At 40.3% G+C, this 27,477-nt stretch overlaps 1 protein-coding gene across 8 annotated transcripts in view; it reads right to left on the bottom strand.

Annotated features, from left to right (window-relative positions):
* GRIK1 (glutamate ionotropic receptor kainate type subunit 1) overlaps positions 1-27,477 on the bottom strand; it is a 230,669-nt gene that overhangs the window by 58,846 nt on the left and 144,346 nt on the right. For all 8 annotated transcript variants that reach the window (XM_073362600.1, XM_073362592.1, XM_073362544.1 and 5 more), the window contains 3 exons: positions 25,654-25,707; positions 23,158-23,331; positions 18,324-18,467 (listed from right to left, as the gene is read on the bottom strand). In XM_073362600.1, the coding sequence (XP_073218701.1) occupies positions 18,324-18,467; positions 23,158-23,331; positions 25,654-25,707 (372 nt within the window). The remainder of the gene's footprint in view (positions 1-18,323; positions 18,468-23,157; positions 23,332-25,653; positions 25,708-27,477) is intronic.

Below are 27,477 nucleotides of genomic sequence, written 5' to 3'. Positions count from 1 at the left end.
AGCTGCCATAAGTCTGCCCCACTAGTTTTATTTTTATGATGTATTTATTTTGATTTATTTAAAATGTCTATCCAAAGTACTTCAGTTAGCTGCTTGCAGCGTTCTCTGTCGCTCACTGGTTATATCTAGATTTCAATCACTGGGGGTGAGTTAATCTAACTAGCCTGGGTCTCAGAGCAGTGAAGCCAGCATGAGCTGCACAAACCCTCTCAGAACTGTGCGTAACTATTCACAGGGCTGGCCTGTGCTAAAGCTGCTCTGGCTTCACTGTTCTAGGATCTAAGCTAGCTAGATTCAAGCTAGCTCAGGCACATTGGTTTGAACTGCAGTTACACTCAGTGATTGCCATCTAGACGTACTCTCTGTGAGACTAATATTACAATGACAGTCATCGGTAGTGGGGGGTTTTTAGATTTCAGAATCTCAGCTTCTTCAAAATGCCATAGCAATATAAAAATGTAATCAAGCAATCTTTACTTCTAAGATCTTAAATTATCCCCAGAATATTTACTGTGGGTTCTTCACAGAGAAACTATAACAGGGTTCAAAAAAGAACTAGATAAGTTCATGGAGCATAGGTCCATCAATGGCTATCAGCCAGGACAGGCAGAGATGGTATCCTTAGCCTCTGTTTGCCAGAAGCTGGGAATGGGCGACAGGGGATGGATCACTTGATGATGACCTGTTCTGTTCATTCCCTCTGGGGCACCTGGCATTGGCCACTGTTGGAAGACAGGATACTGGGCTAGATGGATCTTTGGTCTGACCCAGTATGACCATTCTTATGTTCTTATGAGAGACTTGATGTCTGTACATTCCCTCTTTTCTATTGATTTTTCCATGTTCTCCAATATTCTGTGTAACCTGACTTTTTCCTGGACCTGTCTGTTGGTTTTCCATTTGGCATCTAATCAAGCACTGCCTTTTCAATCTCAAGCTTCATCTCAACTATATCCAATATTTGAGGGTAATACACCAATAGGAAACACCGCAGGTCTCCATGATTTATCCATAGGTGGTGGTGGTTTGAGAAAAGCATGGGAGAGGAGGAAGAGTGATGTATGTGTGTGTGAAATATATAGAATACGTATGAATATTTGTGACTAAGTACTTGCAAAATGATTAAGGTCCAGGTTACCACAACCTTAAATTAATAGCTTTTAAAAATAACCAGCCCAAAGGATCACTAAATATGACCGCTGGCTGAACTGCTTGGTGTAAATGCTGCTTTAGAACTACACCCACTACAGAAAATTCATTCTCTTTGCCATGCATCATTGAGATGCTGCACAACATCAAGCTCAAACTCAGTTGTGTGCAAGGTCTTCTGACATTTTGCATCTGTCACAGGACAGTTGAATTATTATATAATATTAAAGCAGACCAAAGGGATGTTAAGCTGTATCTTGTGTGGAAATGTGAAATATATCTTTCGTTACAAATGCTAAATGACTTTGTCTCCCTTCTCCTCAGAAAGCCTTGCAGATATAACTAGGCATCTGCAAATTTATATAACTATAAATAGCACTGTTACTGACCTGAGAGAGTCACAAAGCTGACAATGAGCCACATTAAAAAAAACAATAGCCTCTACATTTTGCATAGTCAATTACTGTGCTTGCACGTACCGCTGGAATTTGAGCATTCAGGGCCGGATCTTAAGGCCATGGAAGTTAGTTGAAGCCTTTCTATTGACTTCAGTGGGTTTTGGATTAGGCCCTTAAACTGGCTATTTGGGCTCTCTCCATATTCCTTGTGTAAAATTACGGATGCAAATTCAGAGACTCGGTTGAGGCCTCCTTAGAAATGTGGAGCTTGAAATCCAGTTTTCCTGTAGACAGTGCACAGTTTTCTCTGTGTAATAGAAATATTGGAAAAGGTCCTCCCTGAAGATAATGGAATGGTGCTGATTAGCAACAACTGAAGATCTAGCCATTGCGTATGACTATATGCTTAAAATGAAGAGAACATTCATGGTCTAGTAGTTAGAGCAGAGACTAAAAGTTACGACGCCTTGGGATGAATTCCTGGCCCTATTGAAATAAATGGTACAACTTGTACTAACTTCAGTGGAGCCAAGATTTCAGCCCTGGATTCTAGTCCTAGTTTCCCCAGTGTTGTGGGGGTTTTTATTTTTGTTTTTATGGCATTTGGCAAGTTACTTAAATGTGACCTACAAAGAAAAAAGAATTGCCTTGTGCCCTCTTTTTACTTCTTTATGATGCACAGATATGCCCGAAAAGTTCTCATTTTCAAGGCTCAATTTTTTTCCTGTTTGTTTATTACATTTGAAATTTAGGTCTTGGCAACCTGTAAGACTGTGTGGTGATAGGAAGACTAATTAAATTATGACATCAAAGGTCTAGGGACTGAAATCCAAGCTATTCAGAGGAGATGGTATTTTTTGGTGAGACTGTTTGAAGTGGTTTTGCTTGGTTTGGTTTGTTAACTCCCCATTTTTCTTTAATGCCTAATGGAGAGTTTGAAGAAAGGACATCTTTGCTAAAGATTCTACTTTCCTCCCATCAGAGATCACCATACAGAGGCTCTGAGACCCTAACCAAATCAAGGGGGAAATAATAATTCCTAAGATTTCTAAAGTAAAAGAAAGCAAGCAAATAAAATCCACTTTTTAAAAAGTATCTTTCCACATTCCTAGGCATGTGCCAATTTTTTAAAATCCTCTGTAGGTCACCTTTACCTTCTCTTTGCCTCCTTTTCTGCATCCTGGATAGGGACAAAAATACCTACCTCACAGGTGTATTAGGAGGCTTTCTTAATTGTACGTAAAATGCTTTGAGTTCTTTGTGTGAAAAGTGTTCTAACAGCAAAGTATTGCTGCATTGCCAGACTATATTAAATAAAGGGTTTAAGTAGAGCTAGTTAGAAAACAGGAAAATATTTTTCCATTTCAGATTTGTCTTTGTTTTTATTAGAACTTCCTGCCTATACAAAATGGAAGGATGACCATTTACTCTGGCTTTGTTCAGGACCCTATTGTGCAAGGTGCAGTACAAATACAGAGGTAGACATGCTTGCTGCTCTGAAAAACTTGGAATGCTAAACTGGAAAACAGAATAAAATTCCAAGTTATGAGAATTAATGCACATTTAGGGAAGATATAAATTATGTTATCTGATTGGCAGTGATAGTTAGGAAGTTGATGAGAGCTGCTTTTCTCACTCTTAGCTTTTTGCTTACCTAACTTTTGCTTTTTGACTAGTACCATAGAGCTACTATTTGTCATCACAACACATTATTGAACAGATATTAGAATAAGCTCTTTATCAATTATATTACTACTCTCTTCAAATAGCATTTAGTGACCGTGCTGAGTAGTTCAGCAAGCCCAGTGAAAACAGTTGGAGTGGCTTCCATTGGATGTTAGGAAATCTGATCCTCTATATTTCTCAGACAAGACCAAAGTCTGGAATTTGATAATGCTTGCAATTTTATTTTGCTGTTTTTGGTTGATTGTAAAACAGTTATATGTAAAGCTATATAGAGTGTATTGTATTACGTATGTGATGGGCCCCAGTTTTTTTTTTTAACAACACCATGTTTTAGAAATGCTTCTCAAATATACTGTTGAATCACGTGTCTTTCGCATTTCTCATAAGGTTTTTATCAACTTCACAAAATGTGTACAGTTCAGGTATCTGAAAGATTAGGCAAACCTTGGTTTACTGTACTACACACATGGACAGGAAATACTATAGCTCACTTCTCCAAGACAAAACTTGCTAACACAGTATATAGCCAATTCCATTGTAAGCCATCTTGAGCAGTAATGAATAAGAGAAAGTTTGATCTTCCTTTGGTTTATTAGTCTGAAGTCAAAGTCCCTGGTTTTTTAGAATTGTAAAGAGATCCCTCACAGTTAACTGATGATATTGCTTTTGGTTAGAGTTGAAATTGTAATAGAAAAGCTGCTTAAAGTCTCTCATCAACTGAGTGATTCATACAATTAATCTTTTTACTAAAGTTGACATCTTGGGGGTTAAATAGCACAGTGGGTTAATACATTACCTTTCCTCTAGATAGGATCAAATCCAGCACAAGGAATAAGAGAAAAACCGTTTGATGGTGCTCTTTTATCTGCCCCACCCAAAACCCACCACATGTGGCAGCATCTTTACTTGGGAGAGGTCCAGGACTGAGAGGGTGTGAAGAATATCACTAATTAGGATTGAAGTGGGAAGGGAGAGTAATGTGGTGAAGCTTGTCTATATACACTGGCTCTGACCCCAATTACAAGACTCTTATTTTCATGAGCACCATGTTCACCTAGTTTTGAAAAAAAAAATGGAGAGCTAGTGAAAGAAAAGGAGGGGGGTGGATTTCTCATGAAAGCTGAAGTTCTTTGAACTGTTCAAGAACACTCATTTTCAGAGCAGTTTGGGCTAGATGGTGTGCAAGAGTAGTGAAGAAAAGTTTTGAGTGTGCCATTTCAGTGTGAAATTTGACAAAATGATCCCTAATTACTTGAGGGTGACAATTCAGGTGTCCTTGGTTCAAAGTCTGTGTGGTGAAAGGCCTTTGAAGATATTCTTGGATACGTCTTGAATGCTTAAATCAGACAGCTTAAATTTAGTTTCAAATAAAATACAAAGGGGAAGTGGATTCAGATTTGAGGGAGAAGCTTAATTTTGTAAGTTATTCTTCCCTCTAGGAACTAGGGTATTGTACGTTTTTCAATGACCATTACCAAAGTGACAAAGTGCAGCACAAAATATAAAAACGATCATTATTTATTTTATGGTACAGTACTATTGGTTAGTATTAACTGGTTTGAGACTGGGATTCCATTGTGTCTTATACACTGTATAAGTAGTACACTGTACCTGCTCCAAAGAGCTTATGATTCAAATAGAAATAAAGTACTCTTTATCCACATGTTACAGATGGGACTCAGACAGATTAAGTGACTTGCCGAAGGTCATACTGGAAGTCTGTGGCACAGTCAGAAGTTGAACCCAGACCTCATGAGTTCCAGTCCAGTGCCTTATCTGCAAGCCCATCCTTTCTCTCTGACCTATTGATTTATTAAAAATGGCTTATTCATCTGCTGAATAACAATAACTTTCAAACAAAGTTTAAACTGATTTTAAATGGTGCAAAGGTATTGTGCTGACCACCTTCAAAGGGATGAATTTCACTCCAGGTGAACAGACTCTGACAGTGGCAAATCAATCGTGTGTAGTTGGGAGTGTAATCTAGGTGAGGGATTTGCAGCAAGAACCCTCTGCCCCAAAATCTAGGGACTGGTAGAAAATGCTCCTCAGCTAGATTCAACCACATTTAAGAAGGCACTTGATCAAGAGCTTAAGTCCTGTTGACTTTTAAAGTTAAGCATTTATTTTAGAGCTTTCCTAAAATTGTTGCATCTGAAGAAGTGGGTTTTTTACCCACGAAAGCTTATGCCCAAATAAGTCCTTAAGGTGCCACCAGACTCCTCGTTGTTTTTGTGGATAAAGACTAACATGGCTACCACTCTGATTCCTGACTAGGGATATGCTTAAGTGCTTTCCCGACTAGAGATTAATTTAAGCCTGTGCTTACATTTAAGTATACACTTATGTATCCTTGACTTAAGTGCTTTCCTAAATGCAGTTGATTTAAACATGTGTTTAAGAGCACTTCCTTAATGGGGATGTCTTCCTGCATTGGGGTATGTAGGCTATTTTGCCAGTCCCATAAGGAAAAAATATCACACCTGAGCGTTTCTTGTCCCTTACCCTTGGCCCTGGGCACAATTTGTTGGTTGAACAAAAAACTCATAAGAGAATCTATAGTTTTGGCACAAATATTTTTAGTAAATTTCATGGCAAAGCTCAGGGGAAAAATGATAAATCACCAAATGTAGTTTTCACTACATCAGCATAAACAAGAGTATAATGGTGGTGCTGAGAGGTGAGGCCCAGGGCAGAGAGAGGAGAGTGGGCTGCAGGGTGAGCACACACCACACTCACCTCTCCAGTGGCAGCTCCTGTCCTGCATGGCTGGACCTGGCTCCCCCCTCTTGGTGTTTTGATCTGACACACAGGATTGCAGCACCGCCCAGGTTTGGCTCAGACACCCATTCATAGATCGAAACCGAGGAGCAGACAGGCCAAATCTGAGTGGTGCTGCAATCATATGTGCCAGCTTACAATGCCACATGGTCTGGGGCCTAACCAAATGTCTTTTTATACCCATTTCCAAGATTTCACAGACTTCATTCAAATCCATGACAATGCTGTGGTCCTTTTCATAAGTAACACTAAAACAAAGCACTTCTTCTGGCCTGCATGGGCTGAAGTCCCAGGGGCTTTCCCCTTGCCTTTTGGTCTCTGGAAGGAGGACACACCCTTCCCTTAAAGCCCCCGGTGGGCCAGTAGGTAGCCCCTAGGTTTTACCCTGTCACTGAATCAATGTATTTTAAAATATTTAATCATTTGTACAGTGCCTAGCACAATGCAGCCTGATCTTGGCTGGGTACAGTAAGCATTAGTGTAATACTAATAATGAATAAGAATTTTAGATTTTTAATTTAGTGTGGTGCTGAGAAACAAAATATTAAACTCCTTGAAATATATTACAAAACTGTGTTATAGTATTAGGTGGGGTTTTTTTTAGATAAACATGTCATTAAAGTGATGTGTATATAAAACAATATGGTTAATAGACATTATTTGCCTTGATCTTGTCTGGCTTTGTTGCACTCCTAGTAAAAGGCTCTGTATTGTGAAATCTTATCAATTGCTCCTCTTCACTGCTTAGGAAAGACAAATGTTGCAATTGGTCCAAGTCATGCAATGATTAGTGGAGCTTGCCATTCATCTACTAGTTAGGCTGTAAGCTCTAGGGGGATAATACACTACCCTATTTTATGTTATAAAACTGCATTCTTATACCCATCTTCCAGAACAGCCTCATTAGCTTTCTGGCTAGCAGAAAGTTCAGGTGACCAGACCTAAGTCCTCTAATTCGACAACGGGAGACATGGCTAATATGTTTTCCACCATGTCCACATATGGTTGTAATGCCTTTAAAGTACTAGACTAGTTTCTCTTTTAGTCCATGACTACAGACCTTCCAGGTCCAGTGGACGCACTTGAAGACGCTGACCTCTGTAGTGATGAAAGATCATGTCTAAGGAAAACATTTTTTTGTTCTCTTAGAAAATGTTACGTGCTCATCAGCTAAATGGTCTGGAAGTTCCACTCACTGTACGTGAAAGTTATATGCACATCACCCCCTATGGAGTGCTTTTGTATTTTTAGCCTCTTTCAAACTCCTTTTATCATTTCCATAATGAAAAATCGCCTCTTCCTTCTCTATCCAATACATGTGACTACACTGTGTGTCTGTTAATATTTTCAGTTTTCAGATTTAGTTTGTGTTCTACTAGTTGCCATCAAGGGAAGAATCTCCTGGAAATAGTTTTTTGTGATTTGAATCCATTAAACCAGACTGCTAGATATCCTGCCCTTCCCTCCTTGGCTTAGTCAGTCCAGCAGAAGTAGGCAAGAAACTTGATCTGGAAGTGTGCACTTCTTCAGATCACCAGTTCTGACCTTTTGTTCCTCTTAGGGCAGCTTCCAAAGCAACAGCCAGCTTGGAGATGTGTTCACATCACTTTTCCCAAAAGAAGAACAGAGTGATTGTGTGAATGTCAAACAGTGCAGAGGTCTGGCTCAGATCAGCACTCGAATGTTAATTGCTTATCTTAACTTTGTTGACACCCCGGGGCTGCAAAACTTGGCTAGAAATTTGGCAAGGTTGATTTCTCTCAAGATTTTCATTACTTCCTTCTTCTGAACCCAGCAGAGCCAGGACATCCATATGTACAAAAGACATTTTGTGTACAAAAGACATTGGGGGGCGGTGATAGCTCAGTGGTTTGAGCATTGGCCTGCTAAATCTAGGGTTGTGAGTTCAATTCTTGAGGGGGCCATTTGGGATCTGGGGCAAAAATTGGGGATTGGGGTCCTGCTTTAAGCAGGGGGTTGGGCTAGATGACCTCGTGAGGTCCCTTCCAACCCTGATATTCTATGATTTGTGGGCAGGGAAGTTCTTTGACTCTCAGAAAAACTTGATACAAGTTTAGGGTGAAGGTTGGGTTGGTTTTGGAGGAAAAGTCACTTATTTTGAGGAGGGCCTTGTATCTGTGAAATCCAGTGAAAAAGTGACTGGTAATTCCCACTCCTGTGCACACAGGTTTCCCCAACTTAATCAATCCATTGGGTGGGGGGCTTAGTCCCTCTTGGAAGTAAGTTGTTCTGTTGCTGAAGTTTTTCTGTTCTATTAATCATTTCTTCCCTGAGATGAGAATTCTTTGTACTCCTTCACCATTTGATACGAGCGACAGACATTCAGTTGCTTTCTATTAGCAACAAGAAAAACGGAGGGGGAGACATTTGAAAAAGCAGCTTGATGGCATTGGTGCTGCTCCAAGCAATTTATACTGAGGTGAGTCTCTGATCTTGACCATTTTTTCCCTGAGGAAGAGCTCTGGGTAAGCTCAAAAGCTTGTCTCTTTCACCCACAGAAGTTGGTCCAGTAAAAGATATTACCTCATCTCTCTCATATCCTGGGACCAACACAGTTACAACAACACTGCATACATTTTTTTCATGGCAGAACTGGAGATCCCTTTGGATCCTCCCCAGCCTCAGAGGCTTGTATTATCTGGATTTGGTGAGGGTTTGAGAGAGGTTATTTTTGGACAGTTACCAGGAAAGCTGGTTGAAAAATGCAGAGCATTTTTTGTGAAAGCTTTTACATTTTCCTTGAAAAAAATCTTCATCAATTTCAAATTTTTGAAAAAGATTGGCTGTGCTGTAAGCTGGCCACACAAGTGCAAAAAAACACTAACATTTTGAAAAACGTTGCCAAATATTTTCAGCCATCTCTAGCCACCACCTTTGGGAGTGGGGGAGTGAGTTTGGTATTGTTAGAATGTAGGCTAGATGGTCAGCCTCCATTCCAGTTTTGTAGAAGAAAAAAGCTTGTACCAATGGCAAATTTCCCAGTATATACTCAGACTGTGATTTGCAGGCATTGTCAAGCTGCTTCTCTAGGCTGGGATTTTCAGTGGGACTTAACCAGTCATCCACTGAATTTCTGGATCCCCTTACCACAGATTCTCTCTGGCCCTTCGTCACCTTTCCCAGATTCCTCCAAGACCTCTTCCCCCTGGTAGCTTTACCATTTCCCCTAATGTGGGCGGGAAGGGGGATGAGCCACCCGTGGTTGTGGGGAGCAGAGACGAGAATCTCTTTCCCCCCCTGCCTGTCAGGAGGCCAGGCCCTGGAACGTCCGCTCTCCCCTTCCTGCCTGTCAATGCAGCGGCTGGGAGGGAAATGGTATCTTTCTTGCACTCTGCTGCTGCCTGATTGCGTACCCCCATCAACAGCTGATCAGCAGCTGCGGGACAGGACCCAGAGGCAATAAGCAGTAGAGCTAGATTCCTGGACTTTTATACTGAGGTGAGTCACCTCACCAGTGGCTTCTTCCTGTTACTCCTTCACAGGGGGCTGGAAGTTAGGGGGAGGCACTGTTGTCCCCCTCTACCCTAGAGTTGGAGGGAAATGTTCTTTTTCTTCCTTCTTAGGCCAAGGATAGGCTGCTATTTATGGAGCAAGACTAATAATTTGCTTCTCTTCCTTGTATTAAGGAGAACTTATATTCCTCTCTATCTAACACAAACAGTTTATTATTTTTGTAAAGGAGAGACAAGGTAGGAAAACAGAAGACAAGTACACTCAGAGCCAGCATTTCTAGAATGTGAAAAACATCCATTTTATCCAACTGAGCAGCAAGCTGTGAATCACAATCATGCTTCTGAAGTGCAAATGCAAGCAAAAGATAAAGATCATTGCATTGTATAATCTCATCATGTTGGTACTGAGTCTAATTGCTGTCCTCCTGGGATTTTCAGGCTTGCATATGTCCATGGAGAGGTGGATACATTATTATTTATACTGTGGTAGCATCTGGAAGCCCAACTCAGGATCCCCATTTTGCTAGGGACTCTACGAACACAGGCAAAAAGACAGTCCCTGCTCCAAAGAGTTTACAATTCATCGATTCCCAAGCCAGAAGGGACCAGAATGATCTAGTCTAACTTCCTTTATAACACAGGCTAGAGATCGTCCCCCAAAATAATTCCTAGAGCACATCTTTTAGAAAAACATCCAATCTTGATTTTAAAATTGCCAGTCATGGAGAAGCCATCACAGCCCTTGGTAAGTGGTTCCAATGACTAATTACCCTCACTGTCAAAAATTTATATTTCCAGTCTGAATTTGTCTAGTTTCAACTTCCCACCACTGGATTGTGTTAGAACTTGTTCACTAGATTGAAGAGCTCATTATTAAATATTATGTTTCCCATATAGATACTTACAGACTGTAATGAAGTCACCCCTTAATCTTCTCTTTGTTAAGCTAAATAGACAGCTCCTTGTGTCTATCACTGTCACTATAAAGCATGTTTTCTAATCCTTTCATCATTCTTGTAGCTCTTCTCTGAGCCCGCTCCAGTTTATCTTGAATTGTGGGCACCAGAACTGGACACAATATTTTAGCAGCAGTTGCACAAATGCCAAATAGAGAGGTAAAATAACATCTCTACTCCTACTTGAGATTTCCCTTTTTAGGCATCCCAGGATACATTAATGCTTTTGGCCACAGCACCAAGCTGATTATCCACCACAACCCCCAAGTCTTTTTTAGAGTCACTACTTCCCAGGCTAGAGTCCCCCAATCTGTAAGTAATGGCCTACATATTGTTTGCTTGCGCCCTTCATCAAGGCATCCAGATCTCTCTGAATCAGTGATCTGTTCTCTTCATTATTTACCACTCCTCCAATTTTTATGTCACCTGCAAACTTGATCAGTGATTTTATGTTTTCTTCTTGATAAAAATGTTAAATAGCGTAGGGCCAAGAACCAATCCCTGAGGGATCCCACTGGAAACATACCCACTTGACAATGATTCCCCATTTACAATTTCATTTTGGGATCTATCAGTTAGCCAGTTTTTAATCTATTTAATGTGTGCTATAATAATTTTATATCATTCTAGTTTTGTTATCAAAATGTTGTGTGGTACCAAGTCAAACACTTTATGAAAGTCTATTACATCAATATGATTACTTTTATCGACCAAACTTGTAATCTCATTAAAAAAATCAAGTTAGTTTGATGGGATCTATTTTCCACAAACCTATGATTTGCATTAATTACATTACCCTCCTTTAATTCTATACAATGTAAGCACATTAGGAATTTAGTGAAATTCCGCCTTATTCATATATCTACAGTAGGATGAGTCGGAATCTACCAGTCTTCTTTGGATCCAGAAAGAACCTAGAATAAATTCTTCTAGGTTTTCCTGAAGTGAAACTAGTATGATGGGACTTAATACTACCAGACCTTTTTCTTTGTCGGTGGGTTAGAAAGATACCTGCAAAAAGAAGTCCAGGGACTTCTTTGGAGTCTGAGGAAAAAACCCTTTATTACTGTTACAGCCCACTTGTCTTAAATAAATCAGCCCAAAAATCAAAGAAATCCCTCTTCTAATCTCAGAGATAAGAAGGCTCTTGTGCTTGCAGGCATTCATTGTGTTTGGTCTAGACTTTTCTCAAAGGGAGTCCTGGGGCATATTTTGGGGGAAGAATTATTACAGATCTATTGAGCCTGAAGCTTGAAATAAATGCAATTATACTATAATAAATAATAATAATAATAATATAATATCAAAGTTGGTAGTCTCTGGAGTGACCCAGTGTAGCTGTATTGTTGATTTCTAGGGTCCTGAGTCTAAATAAGGAGATTGTTCAGTTCAGAAGAATCCTCAACAGATTTTTCTAATGATTTTTGAAATAATTTAGTGCCATCAGACTAGATTATTCCTTGATCTAGAGTTTGTATTTAAAGCTCTTAAACACAGATTTCTTCTAGCTAATAGTCCTTGAGGAAAATCTTGTTATAGAATGGGGTAAATGAAAGTTCAGGGTGTAAATGCTTCAAATTTCTTTTAATCTTTATTTGGAGGTTTCTGATTTGTAGAAGAGGGATTTCCTAAAGCCTCTCAAAAAGATGCAACACAAACAACAGCTAGGACTGTCACAACCTCCCATGTCATGTAGGATATTAGCCACTCCTTCTTTGTTATCACCTAGAGATTGATCTCTGGACCTTCAGAGCTAAAACTTGAAACTTGCCTTCCTTCCTCCCACTACCTTGCACTGGAAAACAGTAGCGGGCTTGTGAGAGACATTGTCTTCTGTGGGAGGAGATTTCCTGGCATGGAACCAAGAAGCAACTTTGTGCTGAAAAGCAGGCTATTGGTGATATGGACAGGCTGGGGCATGAAGGTCTCCTGCTTGGATAAGGATGGGCATGGAGGGGTCTGTCTTCTGTAGCTGGGAGTGGGAGGAATTGGAAAGTAGGGTGGTGTTGGTCAAACAGGTAGAGACAGAGAAAGAGGGGAACCAAATTAACTCAACCTTCTTTGCAGGGTCAGATTAACTCTCCTGTGGACCCAGGGCTATTAGATTTTGTGGCACGTCTCTGCAGGCCCTGGGGGAAAAGGGGCAGCAGGTCTGTGTGCGCTGCCCAAGCCTGCAAGCGCCACCCCATCTCTCCCATTGGCCGGGAACCATGGGAGAGGTGCTAGCAGCCGTCCGCTTCCAGGAGTGACATGGGGCTATGGCAGGCAGCCTGGAGATCGCTGCCTGTTATTTATTTTTGCGGGGCCCCCTATGCCAGGGCCCCCCTTGAGCCAGGGCCCTGGGCTGCAGCCCCTAAAGCCCCAGCCTTTATCTGGCCCTGCTTCTTTGGAATGTCTCCTCCTCCTCCTCTTTCTCTCCTTTTCTAATGTGCACACCACTATATCTAGGAGCTAGATACAAAAGTAATGGCCACATTATATATGCTAGAAAATTACTGAATTTCTCTCTTCAATTTAAGCAACCTTTTCCATAGAAATCGTGGTGACTGTTTACATCAGAAACGTTGCTAGCCATTATAATACTCGTCTTAGGGTGCCTACTTTGTGCCTCTGAAAATCTCCCCTTTTGGATCTGAAGGAATTATTTATTTTTATTTTTAGATCAATGAAATATTTTGCAGCACCTGCCCCATCCATAGGAATAAAGAGGTTTTTCTCTTACTGTTACTAGTTTTCAGCAAGAATGGAGCACACTGTGTTGGGGGGTGGGGTAGAAAAATCTATTGTATTTATCTATTTAGATTTTATTAGCTTAAGAGGATACTTTACTGATTTGCTGTTTCTTAACAAGTGGAGTCTGTTTCTGAAGTTTTTTTGTTCAAGTATAGCTACTTTCAAATCTGTTATAGAATGTCCAGGAAGATTGAAGTGTTCTCCTGGTATGTATGTTACCATTCCTAATGTCCGATTTGTGTCCATTTATTCTTTTATGTAGGGAGTGTCCAGTTTGGCCAATGTACATGGCAGAGGGGCATTGCTGGCACATGATGGCATATATAACATTAGTAGACGTGTAGGTGAATGAGCCCATGATGGTGTGGCTGATGTTGTTGGGTCCTCTGATGGTGTCGCTAGAAGAGATATGGGGTAGATATAGCTATACTTGAACTAGAAGTAGCCATACTTGAACAAAAAAACTTCAGAAACAGGCTTCAAAGAGAAACTGCAGAACTAAAATTCATTTGCAAATTTAACACCATTAATTTGGGCTTGAATAGGCACTGGGAGTGGCTGGCTCATTACAAAAGCAGCTGTGCCTCTCCTGGAATTGACCACCTCCTCATCAATTATTGGGAGTGGACTACATCCACCCTGATCGAATTGGCCCTGTCAACACTGGTTCTCCACTTGTGAGGTAACTCCCTTCTCTTCCTGGATCAGTATATAATGCATCGGTAATTTTCACTCCATGCATCTGAAGAAGTGTTTTTTTACCCGCGAAAGCTTATTCCCAAATGAATCTGTTAGTCTTTAAGGTGCCACCGGACTCCTTATCATATTAACACAGTAATTCATACTCACTCACGGCTTTTGGCTTTTTAGACAGGCATATATTCAGATTAACATAAATAAGGGGCCAAATTCTGTCCTCAGATATGCTGCTCATGAGGAAACCCATTCATGCACATCTGAGGAGAAGATGTGGCTCAAACTCTGATTTCCAACAGAATATTGATAGACTGAAAAATTTTTAATTTGCCCAGCTGCTGAGAGAAGCAGAAGTCCAGGTGCTCTACAGGTCAGAGGATTTCCACCTTTATTCTCTCCACTGATATGTCAGAACAAATTAAATTAATGAAAATCTTTACTGTGTCTAAAAGCAAAATTCAAATAAAGACATGGTGTTACCAAGGTGTATGCTAAATTTCGCCAACCATAGAACTTGTTGTTTTCCACCTTTGTCTGTACATCCTCTACTTCAATTGCAGGACAGGTATCTTGTCTTCATACCTGTCTATAAAATTGTTCAGACTGTTGGTACTATACAAATAATCAACAATTAAAACTAAACTGCACTTAGGAAAATAAAATGGACACAACTGTTATGCAGCTACTTGACTTTTTTTTACTGTGATTTGGCTTGCTCCCTAATTTGAACAATTCCCCTATCCTGGCTGTGCTTCCTAGTTCTTCGCATGAATTAGTGAGGTCCTAGTGTATTTACAATTTAATTTTAAACACCTGTTGTGTCCTCCTTTGTGAAATTGATTACTGCCTTAGTTCTTATCAATTCATTTTCATAATGTACTTTTTGGCTAGCCCAGAAAACATGAAGATAAGAGTCTTGAAGTGCATAAATCAGTGTTTTACTGACCCATGAAAGAAATTATCCATGAAACTATCAGTAATTAACTCACATATCTCATTCCCTGCAAGAAGCCAGCTCTCCATGATAAATGTGACCATAGAATTGCTTAACATATTAAACCCTGAACTGGATCTGCTGAGAGACTTCCACTGCTTTTGGTCAAAGTTTAAAGATGTTTTCAAAGCTTATGATCCAGGCTATTTATACTATGTGCTAAAAGTCCTCCAATGTGTGCAGCAGAGCACCATTGAATTATGAAACGGAATTAATTGATTACAAAGTCACTTTTCAGTTCCATTGTAAAAATGTACCGCAAAGTCAGACTATAACTACTACCTTATTTGAATTTAAGGTATAATGTCCTCTGCATGCAAACTTCCACCCAGTGAGAGTGCGGGACAACAAGCCCAGAAACACTTCAGAGACAAATGAATTAGAAGGTCTATGGAGTCTAAGGAACTGATTTACACTTAAAACTTACTTTGGCACAGCTATGCTGCCAATCCCGCCCCCAGCAACCCCCAGAGTAGACACAGCTGACAGAAGAGTGTTTTTATTGGCATAGCTAATGTCATTTGGAGAAGTGGTGGTGTTACACTGGCAGAACAACTCCTGTTGGCATATGCTGCATCTACATTAGGGGGCTCTGTTGAGGTAGGCTCAGTAGTGTAGATATAGCCTAAGATGAGGTTTGTGAGGATGGGAAGAGTGATGGTTGAAGCAACTCTTAGGCCTGACTTAGACGCTTAGGGCTTGTCTACATGGTGGGGTGATGCACTCTTTGGGTATGTGATTTTTAAACTATGCAGATGTGTTATGCATTAATTGGTCCATGTATCCTGCTGGTGCACTTTAGCATAGTGCTATTTGAAACAGTACTATATTAAAGCATACTAGGGATCCGTTAGTGTGCACCAGCAGGGTCTACACAGACCAATTAATGTGCAACTCATTCGTACAGTTTAGAAATCACACCCCAGAAGAATGCATTACCTTACTGTGTAGACAAGCCCTAGATTGAGATCAACAGTGTCTTAACAGAAGCTCCTGCTTTCTTCAAGTGAATATGTGGGAGAGGGAGATCACATTTTCTACAGACGTTTTTCTTGGAGCTAGTTTTCTGTCATGAATAGCTGCGGGAAGAGTAGAGCATGGGCAGGGAGCTGCTGTAGGGTTTCAAAGCTCTGCAGGGCTGCCTGCTCCACCTGTAAGACTCCCCTGATCTCACAAGTATTATGGCCCTTACTGCCACAGGCTGCCCCCTACAACAGCCTCACAGTCTCACCTTCTGCTCTCCTCTCTTACAGTCTCCGCAGGAGAGGACCTGCCATGCAGCAGTTTTAAACCCCACTGGAGTGAGGCACTTTGCTCAATGGAACTTCCAAATGCTGCAGGGCATCCACAGCCTCCTGCAAGCTCTTCGGGTCACTAAACGTAGTGTGGGCTTCTTTCTGCTACTGTACACCCCTTCTGCTACAGCTCCCCCCTTGGGGAGTCCTATGCAGTTCAAGAGGTGCTGCATGCCTCCTCTCCTCTTGCACTGTGAGTAAAGCTCATGGCAGTATCCTTACCCCTTCCCCATCAAATTTTTTAAATACGGTCCCTGGGCAGGGGTTGCTCTGGTCCTTACTTTATCCTTTTTAAAGGCAGAAGTTTGGAGGGAGGTACAGGAAATCTACAGAACTTCCCTTGTGGGGAAAACAGGAAAAAATAGGCAAGAAAAAGAGGGCAGGAAGGTAAAATGGTTGTCAGTACAGCAAAAGAGCAGAAGAACCAATGCTTTGGGAACCTGTGCAGCTGCATAATCGAATGATAGGTAGGGACCTACCTATGACAATCCTTGAAGGAAAGAGCCCTCAAAGATTCTGAGAAGCTTTCTGTATCTTGTCTATGTACCTTCATGTTCTGGCTGCAACTTGCTTCCAGAGAGATTCTTGATCTCAGTAACATGCCACATCATGCCAGCTACTGTATATTGTATCCCTCAGCCAGCCAGTTCTGTTCCACTTACACAAGTGCAACATGGGTATAGCTTTGATAGGAATTACAGCTCTCTGAATGAAGGCAGAATTAGGCTCCAAATGTGGGATGCGGGGAAAAGGAACGAACAACCACTTCTGACTGCTGCCTCCACGCAACCTTTCCTTTGCAGGAAGAAGAGTTCTGATTTTTACTAATGAGATTCTGTCAATGTTCCTTCACCACTCTGAACTCTAGGGTACAGATGTAGGGACTTGCATGAAAGACCCCCTAAGCTTATTCTTACCAGCTTAGGATAAAAACTTCCTCAAGGTACAAACTTTGCCTCGTCCTTGAACCCTATGCTGCCACCACCAAGCGTGTTAAACAAAGAACAGGGAAAGAGCCCACTTGGAGACGTCTTCCCCCCAAACTATCTCCCCATGCTCTACGCCCCCTTTCCTGGGGAAGGCTTGATAAAAATCCTCACCAATTTGCATAGGTGAACACAGACCCAAACCCTTGGATCTTAAGAACAATGAAAAAAGGAATCAGGATCTTAAAAGAAGAATTTTAATTAAAGAAAAAGTAAAAGAATCACCTCTGTAAAATCAGGATGGTAAATACCTTACAGGGTAATCAGATTCAAAACATAGAGAATCCCTCTAGGCAAAACCTTAAGTTACAAAAAGACACAAAAATAGAAATATACATTCCATTCAGCACAGCTTATTTACCAGCCATTTAAACAAAAAGAAATCTAACACATTTCTAGCTAGATTACTTACTAATTTAACAGAAGTTCTGAAGAGCGTTCCTGACCTGGTCCCAGCAAAAGCATCACACAGACAGACAGACCCTTTGTTCCCCCCCACCTCCAGCTTTGAAAGTATCTTGTCTCCTCATTGGTCATTTTGGTCAGGTGCCAGCGAGGTTATCTTAGCTTCTTAACCCTTTACACCCTTTTTACAGGTGAAAGGGTTTTGCCTCTGGCCAGGAGGGATTTTATAGCACTGTGGACAGAAAGGTGGTTACCCTTCCCTTTATATTTATGACAGATTCAATAATGTAAAATAAATTTGTGAGAGAGTAGAAGCACTTCACCCATTTGACAAGTGGGGAATCAGCCTGACAACGGTGGTCAAACAAGTGCAGAGCTATGGAATCTGCTTACAAAGGTTCACCCCAGTTTCTACAATGGTAGCACATGGTTCTTCCATAATTTGATTACTGCCTAGCGCAGTTTAGTGAATGATGAGTACCCCAACTCCATAATAAATATAAATCAAGAAAAAACCACGGGAAGTCGCATGGGAAACTTGATCGTGCCTGGAGTTTCTTGCTAATTTTTTAAGATGGGATAAAGTTGCCATTGAAATGCAGGCAGCAGCCTTGTGTTTGTAAACCAAAGCTCCTAAAGGAGGAAAACAAGATAGAAATGGATATTCTAACAATAGAAATCAGAACATACAATATGTTCCATAGTGGCATCCAGTGCAATAAAGAACAAAGAGAGGATTACACTGGCTGTAAGCAGATGGTGTACACTTGCCTCTTTTATCAGATTCATAAATCTGGGTCCAAAACGCCATGGCTTGTGTCTGTGGCACTGCAGGGAGCTGACAGTCATTTGGGAGGCACGCTGGGAGGCCACTGCTACCATGTAAACAGCATCATACATCAGAGCTGCTTCAGTCTGCATGAAAAACAGAAGGGGGTTCATTAATTTGCATCTTTCTTCCCCCTCCCCTTTTGTCATCTCAGAACGAACATCCTATTCTACTCATGAGAGATTAGGCTACTTCTTTTCTGCGACTCTCATGTGAGTCCAAAGTTAAAACAAGAGACAGGCCTTGTTTCTTATGCCTTGTGTTAATTTGTGCTACCAGGTATTGCTGAGCAAAATATTTAACAATCAGATGGAAGAGAAAGGAAGAGTGGTCTAGTGGTTAAGGCACAGGAATGAAGAGATTCGCATTTTATTCCTGTCTCTGCTGTAGATTTCCTGTGTGATACCGGGGAAGTCATTTGGGGTGGAATTTTCACAAGTGCATCAGGCAAGATTTTGAAAAGACTAAGTGATTTAGGAGCCTCAGTCTCATTTTCAGAAGTGCCTTGAAGTCTGATTTTTAAAGGTATTTGGGTGCCTAAAGATGCAGAGACTTGCCTTGTGAGATTTTCAAAAGTGCAGTCAATCCCACTAGTTACTTCTCTATTTTCAGGTGCCTAAATACCTTTAAAATCTGTACTTTAGGCACTTAGACTTTTAGGCTCCTAAGTCTCATTAAAAGTCTATAGGATTTAGGAGCTTAAGTGTTTAGTCACTTTTGAAAATGGGACTTTGGCATTTTTGAAAACTTTACCTGAAGTGTTACTGCAAGTCAATGGGACTTGTGTCACTGAGGAGTTTTTGACAATCCCACTCTTACTCTCGGCCTCAGTGATCCCTTTATATAAAAGGGGGATAATTTTTACTCACCTCACGGGGATGTTGTCAGAATTAATTCATTAATATGCTACATTATTTATTATAAATATACTGACTAATTCAGAAGTAAATTTGGGCCTAAGAAAAAGCTAATGACTTTGCAGATGAGAAACTGGACTCATTTATATGAACTACATAGCTAAACCATTTTTTATTCTTTTTCCCTGGTATTCCTTTGGGAAATTAACAGATCTGATTCTTTGTTTCATTTACCTAAGTAAATTATAATGGCATCAGTCTTTTCAGCACTGAAGGCTTTTGCTGGCAATCAAATGTGATCTGAATGTACTTGCTAATCTTAATATACTGCAGACGAGGAATCACTCCTAACACCCCTGGTCAGGCTCTGCACAAAACAAAGCTCCCACAATCAAAAATGTTATAAATGGCGAGATGCACTTCAGGAGACAATAGCAGCTGTACTGTGGGCCAAGTGTCTTTAAAAGTTCCAAACAGATCCTGTTGACTAAGATCCTAATCCAAAACCCCATGAAGTCAAGGGAAAGACTCTCGTTAACTTCAATAGACTTTGGATCAGGCTTGAAATTAGGCTGACTAGGGCAAATTCATCTAGGGTTTGACTCTATTTCACTGGAGTTACACTCAGGATGAATTGGGCCTAGAGAGTTTGAGGATTTCTGGTGGAAATGCTTCACAGCAGATCTCAGTTTTCATCACTATAGTGGTCAGACCGTACCATTACTTCAAAATAAGATGCATATATCGTTTGTCAATGGCAGCATTGTCTGTGTTGGCACTGTTGGGTATGGAGCTGGAAATGGTTGATCAAAGTTCACTGCTTTTATAATTGTTAATATTCATCCATCTTGCTGTGTGACATTGAGCCAGTCACTTTACCTCTCTGACTCTACTTCCCCTTGATCCTTTGTTCATTTCTCTATTTAATGCTCAATCATGTGGCTGCACTGAGGAATGAGAGGGCACCTTGCTTCACTACACGGGCCACCCATTCTGTAGGTAGCTGTGCAGGGGGAACAGAAACCTCTGTGGGATCACGACATCTCCCGCATTGTGCACGTGGTCAGGAGAGAGTGGAGAATGGCTCTGCGCTGGCCGGCCTAGCTGCCCAAGTGCACTGGGAGACGTATGCTGTGCCAGATATAGAGCTGCTACTTATCTACTGGAGCAACCAAGTGGCAGATTGTGACATAATCCCAATAATCACCCCAGGTACATTCCTGGAAATGCAATTTGAGTGGGGAAAGGCCGTACTGCTGTGAGGGTTGGTAAAATATGGCAATGGATTGTTGGTAAGAATCTGGTCCAGTGTTACAGCAATGCAAATCATCACCCTCTGATGGTAGTTGATGGCCTATGTGAAATAAGTTGGTTTGTTCTTCTTCAATTTTTAATTTTTTCAATGAAAAGGCCAAACATTGTGTTGGCATGGAGACTGCAACTGCTTTCTCACCACTAGTAGCCAGCACTGTTACACTATCCTGCCAGGGTAGTGCAAGCTTCAACTGCTGCTCGGGCTAAACCTGTTCTCTGGCTTGACAAATTAACTTAGTAGGCCTGTCAGCTGCCTGCCATTCACTTAAAAATACAACCACATGGAAAAGTCATAAAAACCAAATCGGGGTGTGCATTGCTTGGGTGTTATAGACATGGCTATGACCTCATGGACACTAATCAAAAAGTGACAGTTTTATGCAGGTTTCACAGTTCAAAAATGATTGTGATCATCACAAAATCATTTTACCAGCTGCTAGTCGATGTGGACTAGAATGAGCTGATATTTTGTAGAAAACATTACATTAAAAAAAAAAAGTCTACTCTGCATTCACAACAACAAACAGGAGTATATACAGACATTTCTGGTTGGCTAGGCTGAGATCTATGCATTTCCCAGAAGATCTCAAAGCATCTGTGTCGTTAAAGCCATTCCAGACCTTCTTGAGTAGCCTGAAGAGCAGAACACATCAGAAATTCTGTGTAGTGAACTGTCTTGAGTGTTTCCATGTAACGTTTGCCCTTAGTATGGGTTTTTCTACAAAAAAATGATAGCGTCCTACCTCTTCTACAATGGTTAGGTGAAATAGGGTAAATCAGGGGCAGAGATTCAGCCTTTGAATTTCTCATTATTTTGATTTTAATATTTTATTTAGATGATTGCACAGAAATCCAGGTATCTCATTGTGAGAATCTTTCCATTTTCCCCACACCATGCAAATGCCATTTTGTGAACTAGAAGGAACAAATCTTGCATTAATATTAGAAAGTTTAATCATTCTCCTGATAATGTGTAACTTGTCAACTCCTCACTGTCTAATGAATTACAGCAGTAATTGGCAATCCCTTGAGGCTGAGGATGATCTCTTTCACAGGTTATATGTTCCATGAGTCCTTGGAGGTGACTGAGGAATCCCATCCTTGGGCCACAGGCTTGTGGGCACACATTGCAGGTGGTGCTGGAAGACAGGGTTGGGCCTTCATTGCTGCGTGATAGTTGTCTTTCCTTTCTTACAGCAGTATTGTAGGTCTCTACCAAACTAAATAAATGAACTTGCTATGAATGTTTAAAGTAAGCACAGCTGATTAGTAACCTTGTCTGTTTATATTGTCTCAAGACATCTGAGCAAATTTGTACATATGGAAAAGGAAGGTTCTGCCTAATAAAAGAGGAGATCTAAACTCTGTCTTATACCCCAATCCTGCAATCAGATCTGTGTGGGTGAATGGCTCTGCCTGCACGTATCCTATTGCAGGACTGGGGCCTTACATTGTAAATTCCTAGGGGCAGAGACACTATCTACTCCATCTTGTATATTGCTGTAAGGACGCTATCAAAGAATTTTTTCAAATTTTTGCTGAAGATAGTTGATCTGGGAACTTCTGTGTAATGATTAGTGTGTTTCAAAATGACACCAGGAAACATTTTATAATAAAGTCTGGTTCCATACTGCGTCCCACATCATTCAATTCATGTTAAGAATGTTATCAGATGCTGGAAAACAATGCCAAAATCCAGAACCGTGTTCATCAGACTTAATCAATTCAATTGTTTCTATTTTTTCTTTTGATCCTTTGAAGGGGCACACTCCCCCCGCCCCCATTTCCAACAAGATGATACCTTTCACTTATCTCTAAATTACATCTTCAAAGCCAGAGTGCTGCTGTAGATGATCGGAATGGAGAAAGAAGGCACTTTTCCAATTTAAAAATGCTATTACCTGCCTACACATACAGTATCTTTCCTTGTAGATTACTAATACTATAGCACTCTGGAAGTTTTTATCACTTCTTATATTCATCAAATTCTGAACTTTCCTAGAGAAATGAGACTGCTGCAGTGCATTTGACAAGAGAGAGATAAATGATAAGTGCAAAGCACCTTGTCAGAGTGCTTTGTAACTCATCTATTCACGTGAGTGTCACTGGTTGTCACATGGCTAACTTCAGCATTGGTTAAAGGAACAAATTCACTACCATGGTCAAGAAAAGCAATAAATAAATAAATAATTTAAAAATGTGTCTTTACCTCTGTGGATTCTCTTCCAACATTTGGAAAATGGAGTAGGTGGAAAAGCAAATGGGAAACTTCTACATCTGCTTAAACTTGGTTAAACTTTCGACAGTGCACACTGAATTCTATCCTATATTCCTACTCATGTGACTATTCCCATTAACTATTTATGTAAGTAAGAGCGGCAGTAGTTGGCCCATAATTCTTGGGGAGATGTTGGACACTCAATTACACTTCAATTTTGTTTCTTAAGTGTCTTCCTTTGCTGTCCCTTGCTTTCTTCCCCTCTACTGATCCAGATAAATATGGGGAATTAAGAAAAAAAATCTGTGTTTATCCTTGGATTGGAAGAGAATTGGAAAGGCATCCATAGCCATCTGCTACAAGTCCATGCTGTGGATATTCACTTACTGTCATCATGCCATCCAGGAGGCCAGTTTCTGGTTTGGGCGGTGCCTGCAGTCGTTCCATCGACCACTTTTCAATAACTGATGTAACCTGTGGATTGTCAATGTTGAGCAGACGAAACCCCGTCATGTTTACTCCACTGTATCTGTAGGGTTCCAGATCTAACGCAAATAGATCCTAAATCATCATTCAAAAAACAAAAAACAAAACACACTTCCAAGATGCTGTATTATTTTTAGAGCAAACTAATTGTCTTGAAGTCTATACAGTTTTTTGTCATTTTCAATCAAACGCTCGTATATTTTTTTCCATTGTATCTCTTCCCTCCGCACTCCTGCAAACAATAGTGACAACATTTGTGAATAGACTTTTTTTTACAAATTTCATACCTGGTTTGTTGGAACATGAAGATCAGTTCCCCACAACAGCACTATTCTACAAGAAAGCTGCACTTCAATATCTGGTTTTGATTTATCAGTCCTCTCATAATGCTACAGCTATCACAAACCAACATGAAGAATTGGTTGTCCAAAATTAAGTATACTTCTCAATCCTGGGAATGAAGATTCCCGATGTGGAGAGTAATACAATTTTATGACTTGCGAACCCCATTTTTCCCCTGCCTTGCCAGCTACAGGTAACTTGCTGTCAATGTCTAATGTATGTGTCAGGCCAGTGCAGAGTAACTCCATGTGCATTAGACACTTGAAGTTTTCAGGGCAGGGAAAGAATGAGTATTGTAAGTGACATAATTCCATGATACTTTTCAAAACTAATGTTCTGCAATGAAAATGTGAGATGTGCTTGCTAGAGCTGGTTTGCATTTCAGAACAAAATCTTGCCGGTATCAGCAGACCAGTGAAGCAACAAATGATCAGGTCATGGCTGTGTACTGTTATCACCCTTAAAGTGTCAACATTTACAACATCACAGCAATTCCTTGCTCTGAGTGTAGGGGATATACAGCACTGCCTCAGATATTGTAGCATGCCAACTGTCTGGTAAGTGTTGACTTTTTAAAGTTGCATTTACTGATCTTTGACGAAGGAGGGAAGCCCACATCCAGTCTTAAAATGTGGTGTGTATTTTTGGGGAGATTAGAGTGAGTTGCGTGGGAAGTTTTTCAAGATCCTGTTTGAAGTTCTAAACCTTCAGGCAAGATGTGTATTTGGCATCCCGATGGAGTGACTTCAAGAGTCAGGATGGATTTCATTTCAACATAAATGTTTACGTGATACAAAGAAATAACTAAGTTTATCATAGGAAGTGGCATGCACCCGACACTGTAGGCTGTGTGCCACTAATCTGCATTCTCTCCTTTGCCTGCGGTTTAAAATGAAAATGGATCTCAATCTTAGATTTCAAAGAATAAATGTGTGATATATTTACTGAACATTCAAATATTCATATAATAAAAGAAATATGATGGCTCTTCTTCTGTAAGCCTGAAACATTCTTGCAGTTTCATGTTTTTGTTTCCTTATTAAATAAAACTTTTTTAGCCATAGGTTTTATTTGTCAAACACTTGGTGTCACAGAGCACACACCAGCCTAATCCACCACAGCTGCTGACCTGCTGCTGAAGGACCTTGACTATCTTCTAGTTGCAGCACAGCTGACAAACTCGGAGCAGAGGGAGTGGAAACAGAATAATGTTATAGGCCCTGATTCAGCAAAGTATGTTGGCATGTGCTTGACCCCCCATTAAGTTGGACCTAAACACATGCTTAAAGTCAGGCAGGTGCTCAAGTTCTTTCCTGAGTAAGGACTGATTTAAGCATGAGCTTAAAGGCTTTGCTGAATTGTGGCTTTAACACGGACTGTGCAGAATAAGAGATGGGGCTTCATCTAGAACATAAAAAGAAAAGGAGTACTTGTGGCACCTTAGAGACTAACAAATTTATTAGAGCATAAGCTTTTGTCAGCTACAGCTCACTTCACGAAAGCTTATGCTCTAATAAATTTCTTAGTCTCTAAGGTGCCACGAGTACTCCTTTTCTTTTTATGGATACAGACTAACATGGCTGCTACTCTGAAATCTAGAACATAGCAACTCAGCCCCAAATGGGGAAGTTTGGATTTGCTCCAAACTTGAATTTCTGGTCTCAGGCCCATATCAGTAATGGGCTAACTCAACACCCTATCCTAACACTCCCCTCCTCTGCCAAATCTGAACTTAATTATTTGGACTCATCTCTTCACACAGCACTTCGTCAAATGTGATTTTGTTAATGGACATTTCATTTTAATTATTTTTATGGAGCACAGTAAGAATTAGTGGGGGAAAGTGTAGGCCAGTGCTGCCAATTTTGACAGATTCTTCAGGACATCTCCACCACAAAATACTGGCTCTTGCAGTAATAATAATACTTAGTAATTTTCTCATGTTTTTCATCTGTAGTAGCAACACTCAAAACTTAGAGGGAGATGCAAGATTTCAGCTGTCTTCACTGAAATAGGAGAAACAATGTTATCAGCAAAACTCTCAGTATTTCTTACCAGTGTTGTAAAAAAGTAGTGATAATATTCGGTCATCATTCCCATGGAAAGAATCTGTTGAAAAAGAAAGTCAAAGGTGAAACTGATGTTCTAAATAAGAAACAGCCTGAGCTGACCTTGTAGTAGGGGCTTTTAGTGATTAAGGTTATTTCACTGTCTTTTGAAGAGCACAGGATGAACTTGGAACTATAGAATGCAGTTTACATTGACTACAATGAAAACTGCACTTTTCTTAAGAAGCAACATATGTGATTTTTGATTAAAACTAAAGATTTTCATTACCTCTCCTCAAGAAAGAGAACAAAGATTGAAAAAGTTTAGGGAAAGGAAAATAGGCTTGATATTTGGAATGTGGGGGTGGTGTTTAAAGAAGTGTGCTGCTGTTTAGTCTGGAATGGAGATGCCTCGGAGGGAATGTGATTGAGGCATACTAAATGAAGGGGAGAAAATACTGATTTGACATTCCTTAGAATGGGAGAAAAATACACTCAGTGAATGTGTATGGCAGTAAACTTGACAGACACAAGAAGAAATGATTCTTTAAATAACACACAGTCAACTTGCATTCAATTCTGCAGGAGGTCACCAAAGCAAATAGTGCAAAAAAAAAAAATGGATCTGGAGTAACTCTCCAAGCGCTAATACAGTCTGAAGCTATGCAAACGGCGACAGTGTTTCAGTGGTACTTAAGCTTTGTTTAAACACAAGCTGATTATCTTTGTGAGTTGAGGAAGGAATTCTTTTTCTGCCCATGTGATTAAATTGGTCAACTGGTTAGGGTACATTAGAGGGTGAACACCTTTGTTAGATGGAAATAAGGGAAAACAACATGAAGAATAAGGGACAACTCTTTATTTTAAGAGACTCGTTAGGGAAACACCATTTCTCTTAACATATCACAAGTTTTTTCTCTCAAGTGTACATTTCTACTGCCCCCAGCTGTACAATGCAATCATCATAAACTTCAATTTAATGTTTAAAATGGTACTTATTAGTTTTAGACATTTCAATACATCTTTGGTTTTTTTTTAATCAATTGACAAAACTCTTAACATGTACAAGTGAAATTAATTTTAATTTGAAGCTCTGCCTTAACAGAATCAATATTTAGGAGGTTTCTACAATCTCTCCAAATCCGTTTGCAAAAGGAAAATATTCTTTCCACTGCTGCATTTGAGGTACAAATGCATATAATAAATTCTTCCTAGTATTTCCTTACCTGTGTTTCAAGTGCAAAAACACAGGTCTGGGTTGGAGAACCTTCTGAACATTTAATATCATGTTTTAACAGGCTAAGTCTCAAACAAGAAGCCACATCCATGATTTTTATTTCAGGTGTGAAAATCAGTGCAGTCTTAGGACAATATAAAAGGAAAACTTTCTTTCCTTCTTTCACTTTGTGGTTAAGCTTTTGTTAAAAAGACTAGGTTTCTTCAAGCTGAATTCTACACCGAAAGCAAGGTTTAACGAACAGTGATATTGTTTAGTGTTGCTCTGCAAAGGTTTGATTCAACCTTTCCTTACTCATGTGGCAAATCAATGAAATAAAAGAGCCAAAGGGCATCCCATAAAATATCGGAGGGGTTCTCACCCTAGTGCATTACAGGAATGGGGGTAGGGCTATCCTTCCTTTGAGGTTTCAGGAATTGGCTGCTACTGCAGCTATGATACCAAACTAGTGCCTCTCCTAACCTGGAGAATTGGATCATATATAATTAAAACGTTAGTACTGGCACATGTGTAATGGGATGTTCCAAACTCTCAGTTCTATTACTTTTGCATTTATGTCCACATCCACCCACACAGTACAGTAAAGTGGCTCAA

This window comes from Lepidochelys kempii, chromosome 1 (assembly GCF_965140265.1).
Source record: "Lepidochelys kempii isolate rLepKem1 chromosome 1, rLepKem1.hap2, whole genome shotgun sequence".
In the NCBI taxonomy this organism is placed as follows: domain Eukaryota; kingdom Metazoa; phylum Chordata; order Testudines; family Cheloniidae; genus Lepidochelys; species Lepidochelys kempii.
This window is presented reverse-complemented; position numbering and strand designations above follow the sequence as displayed.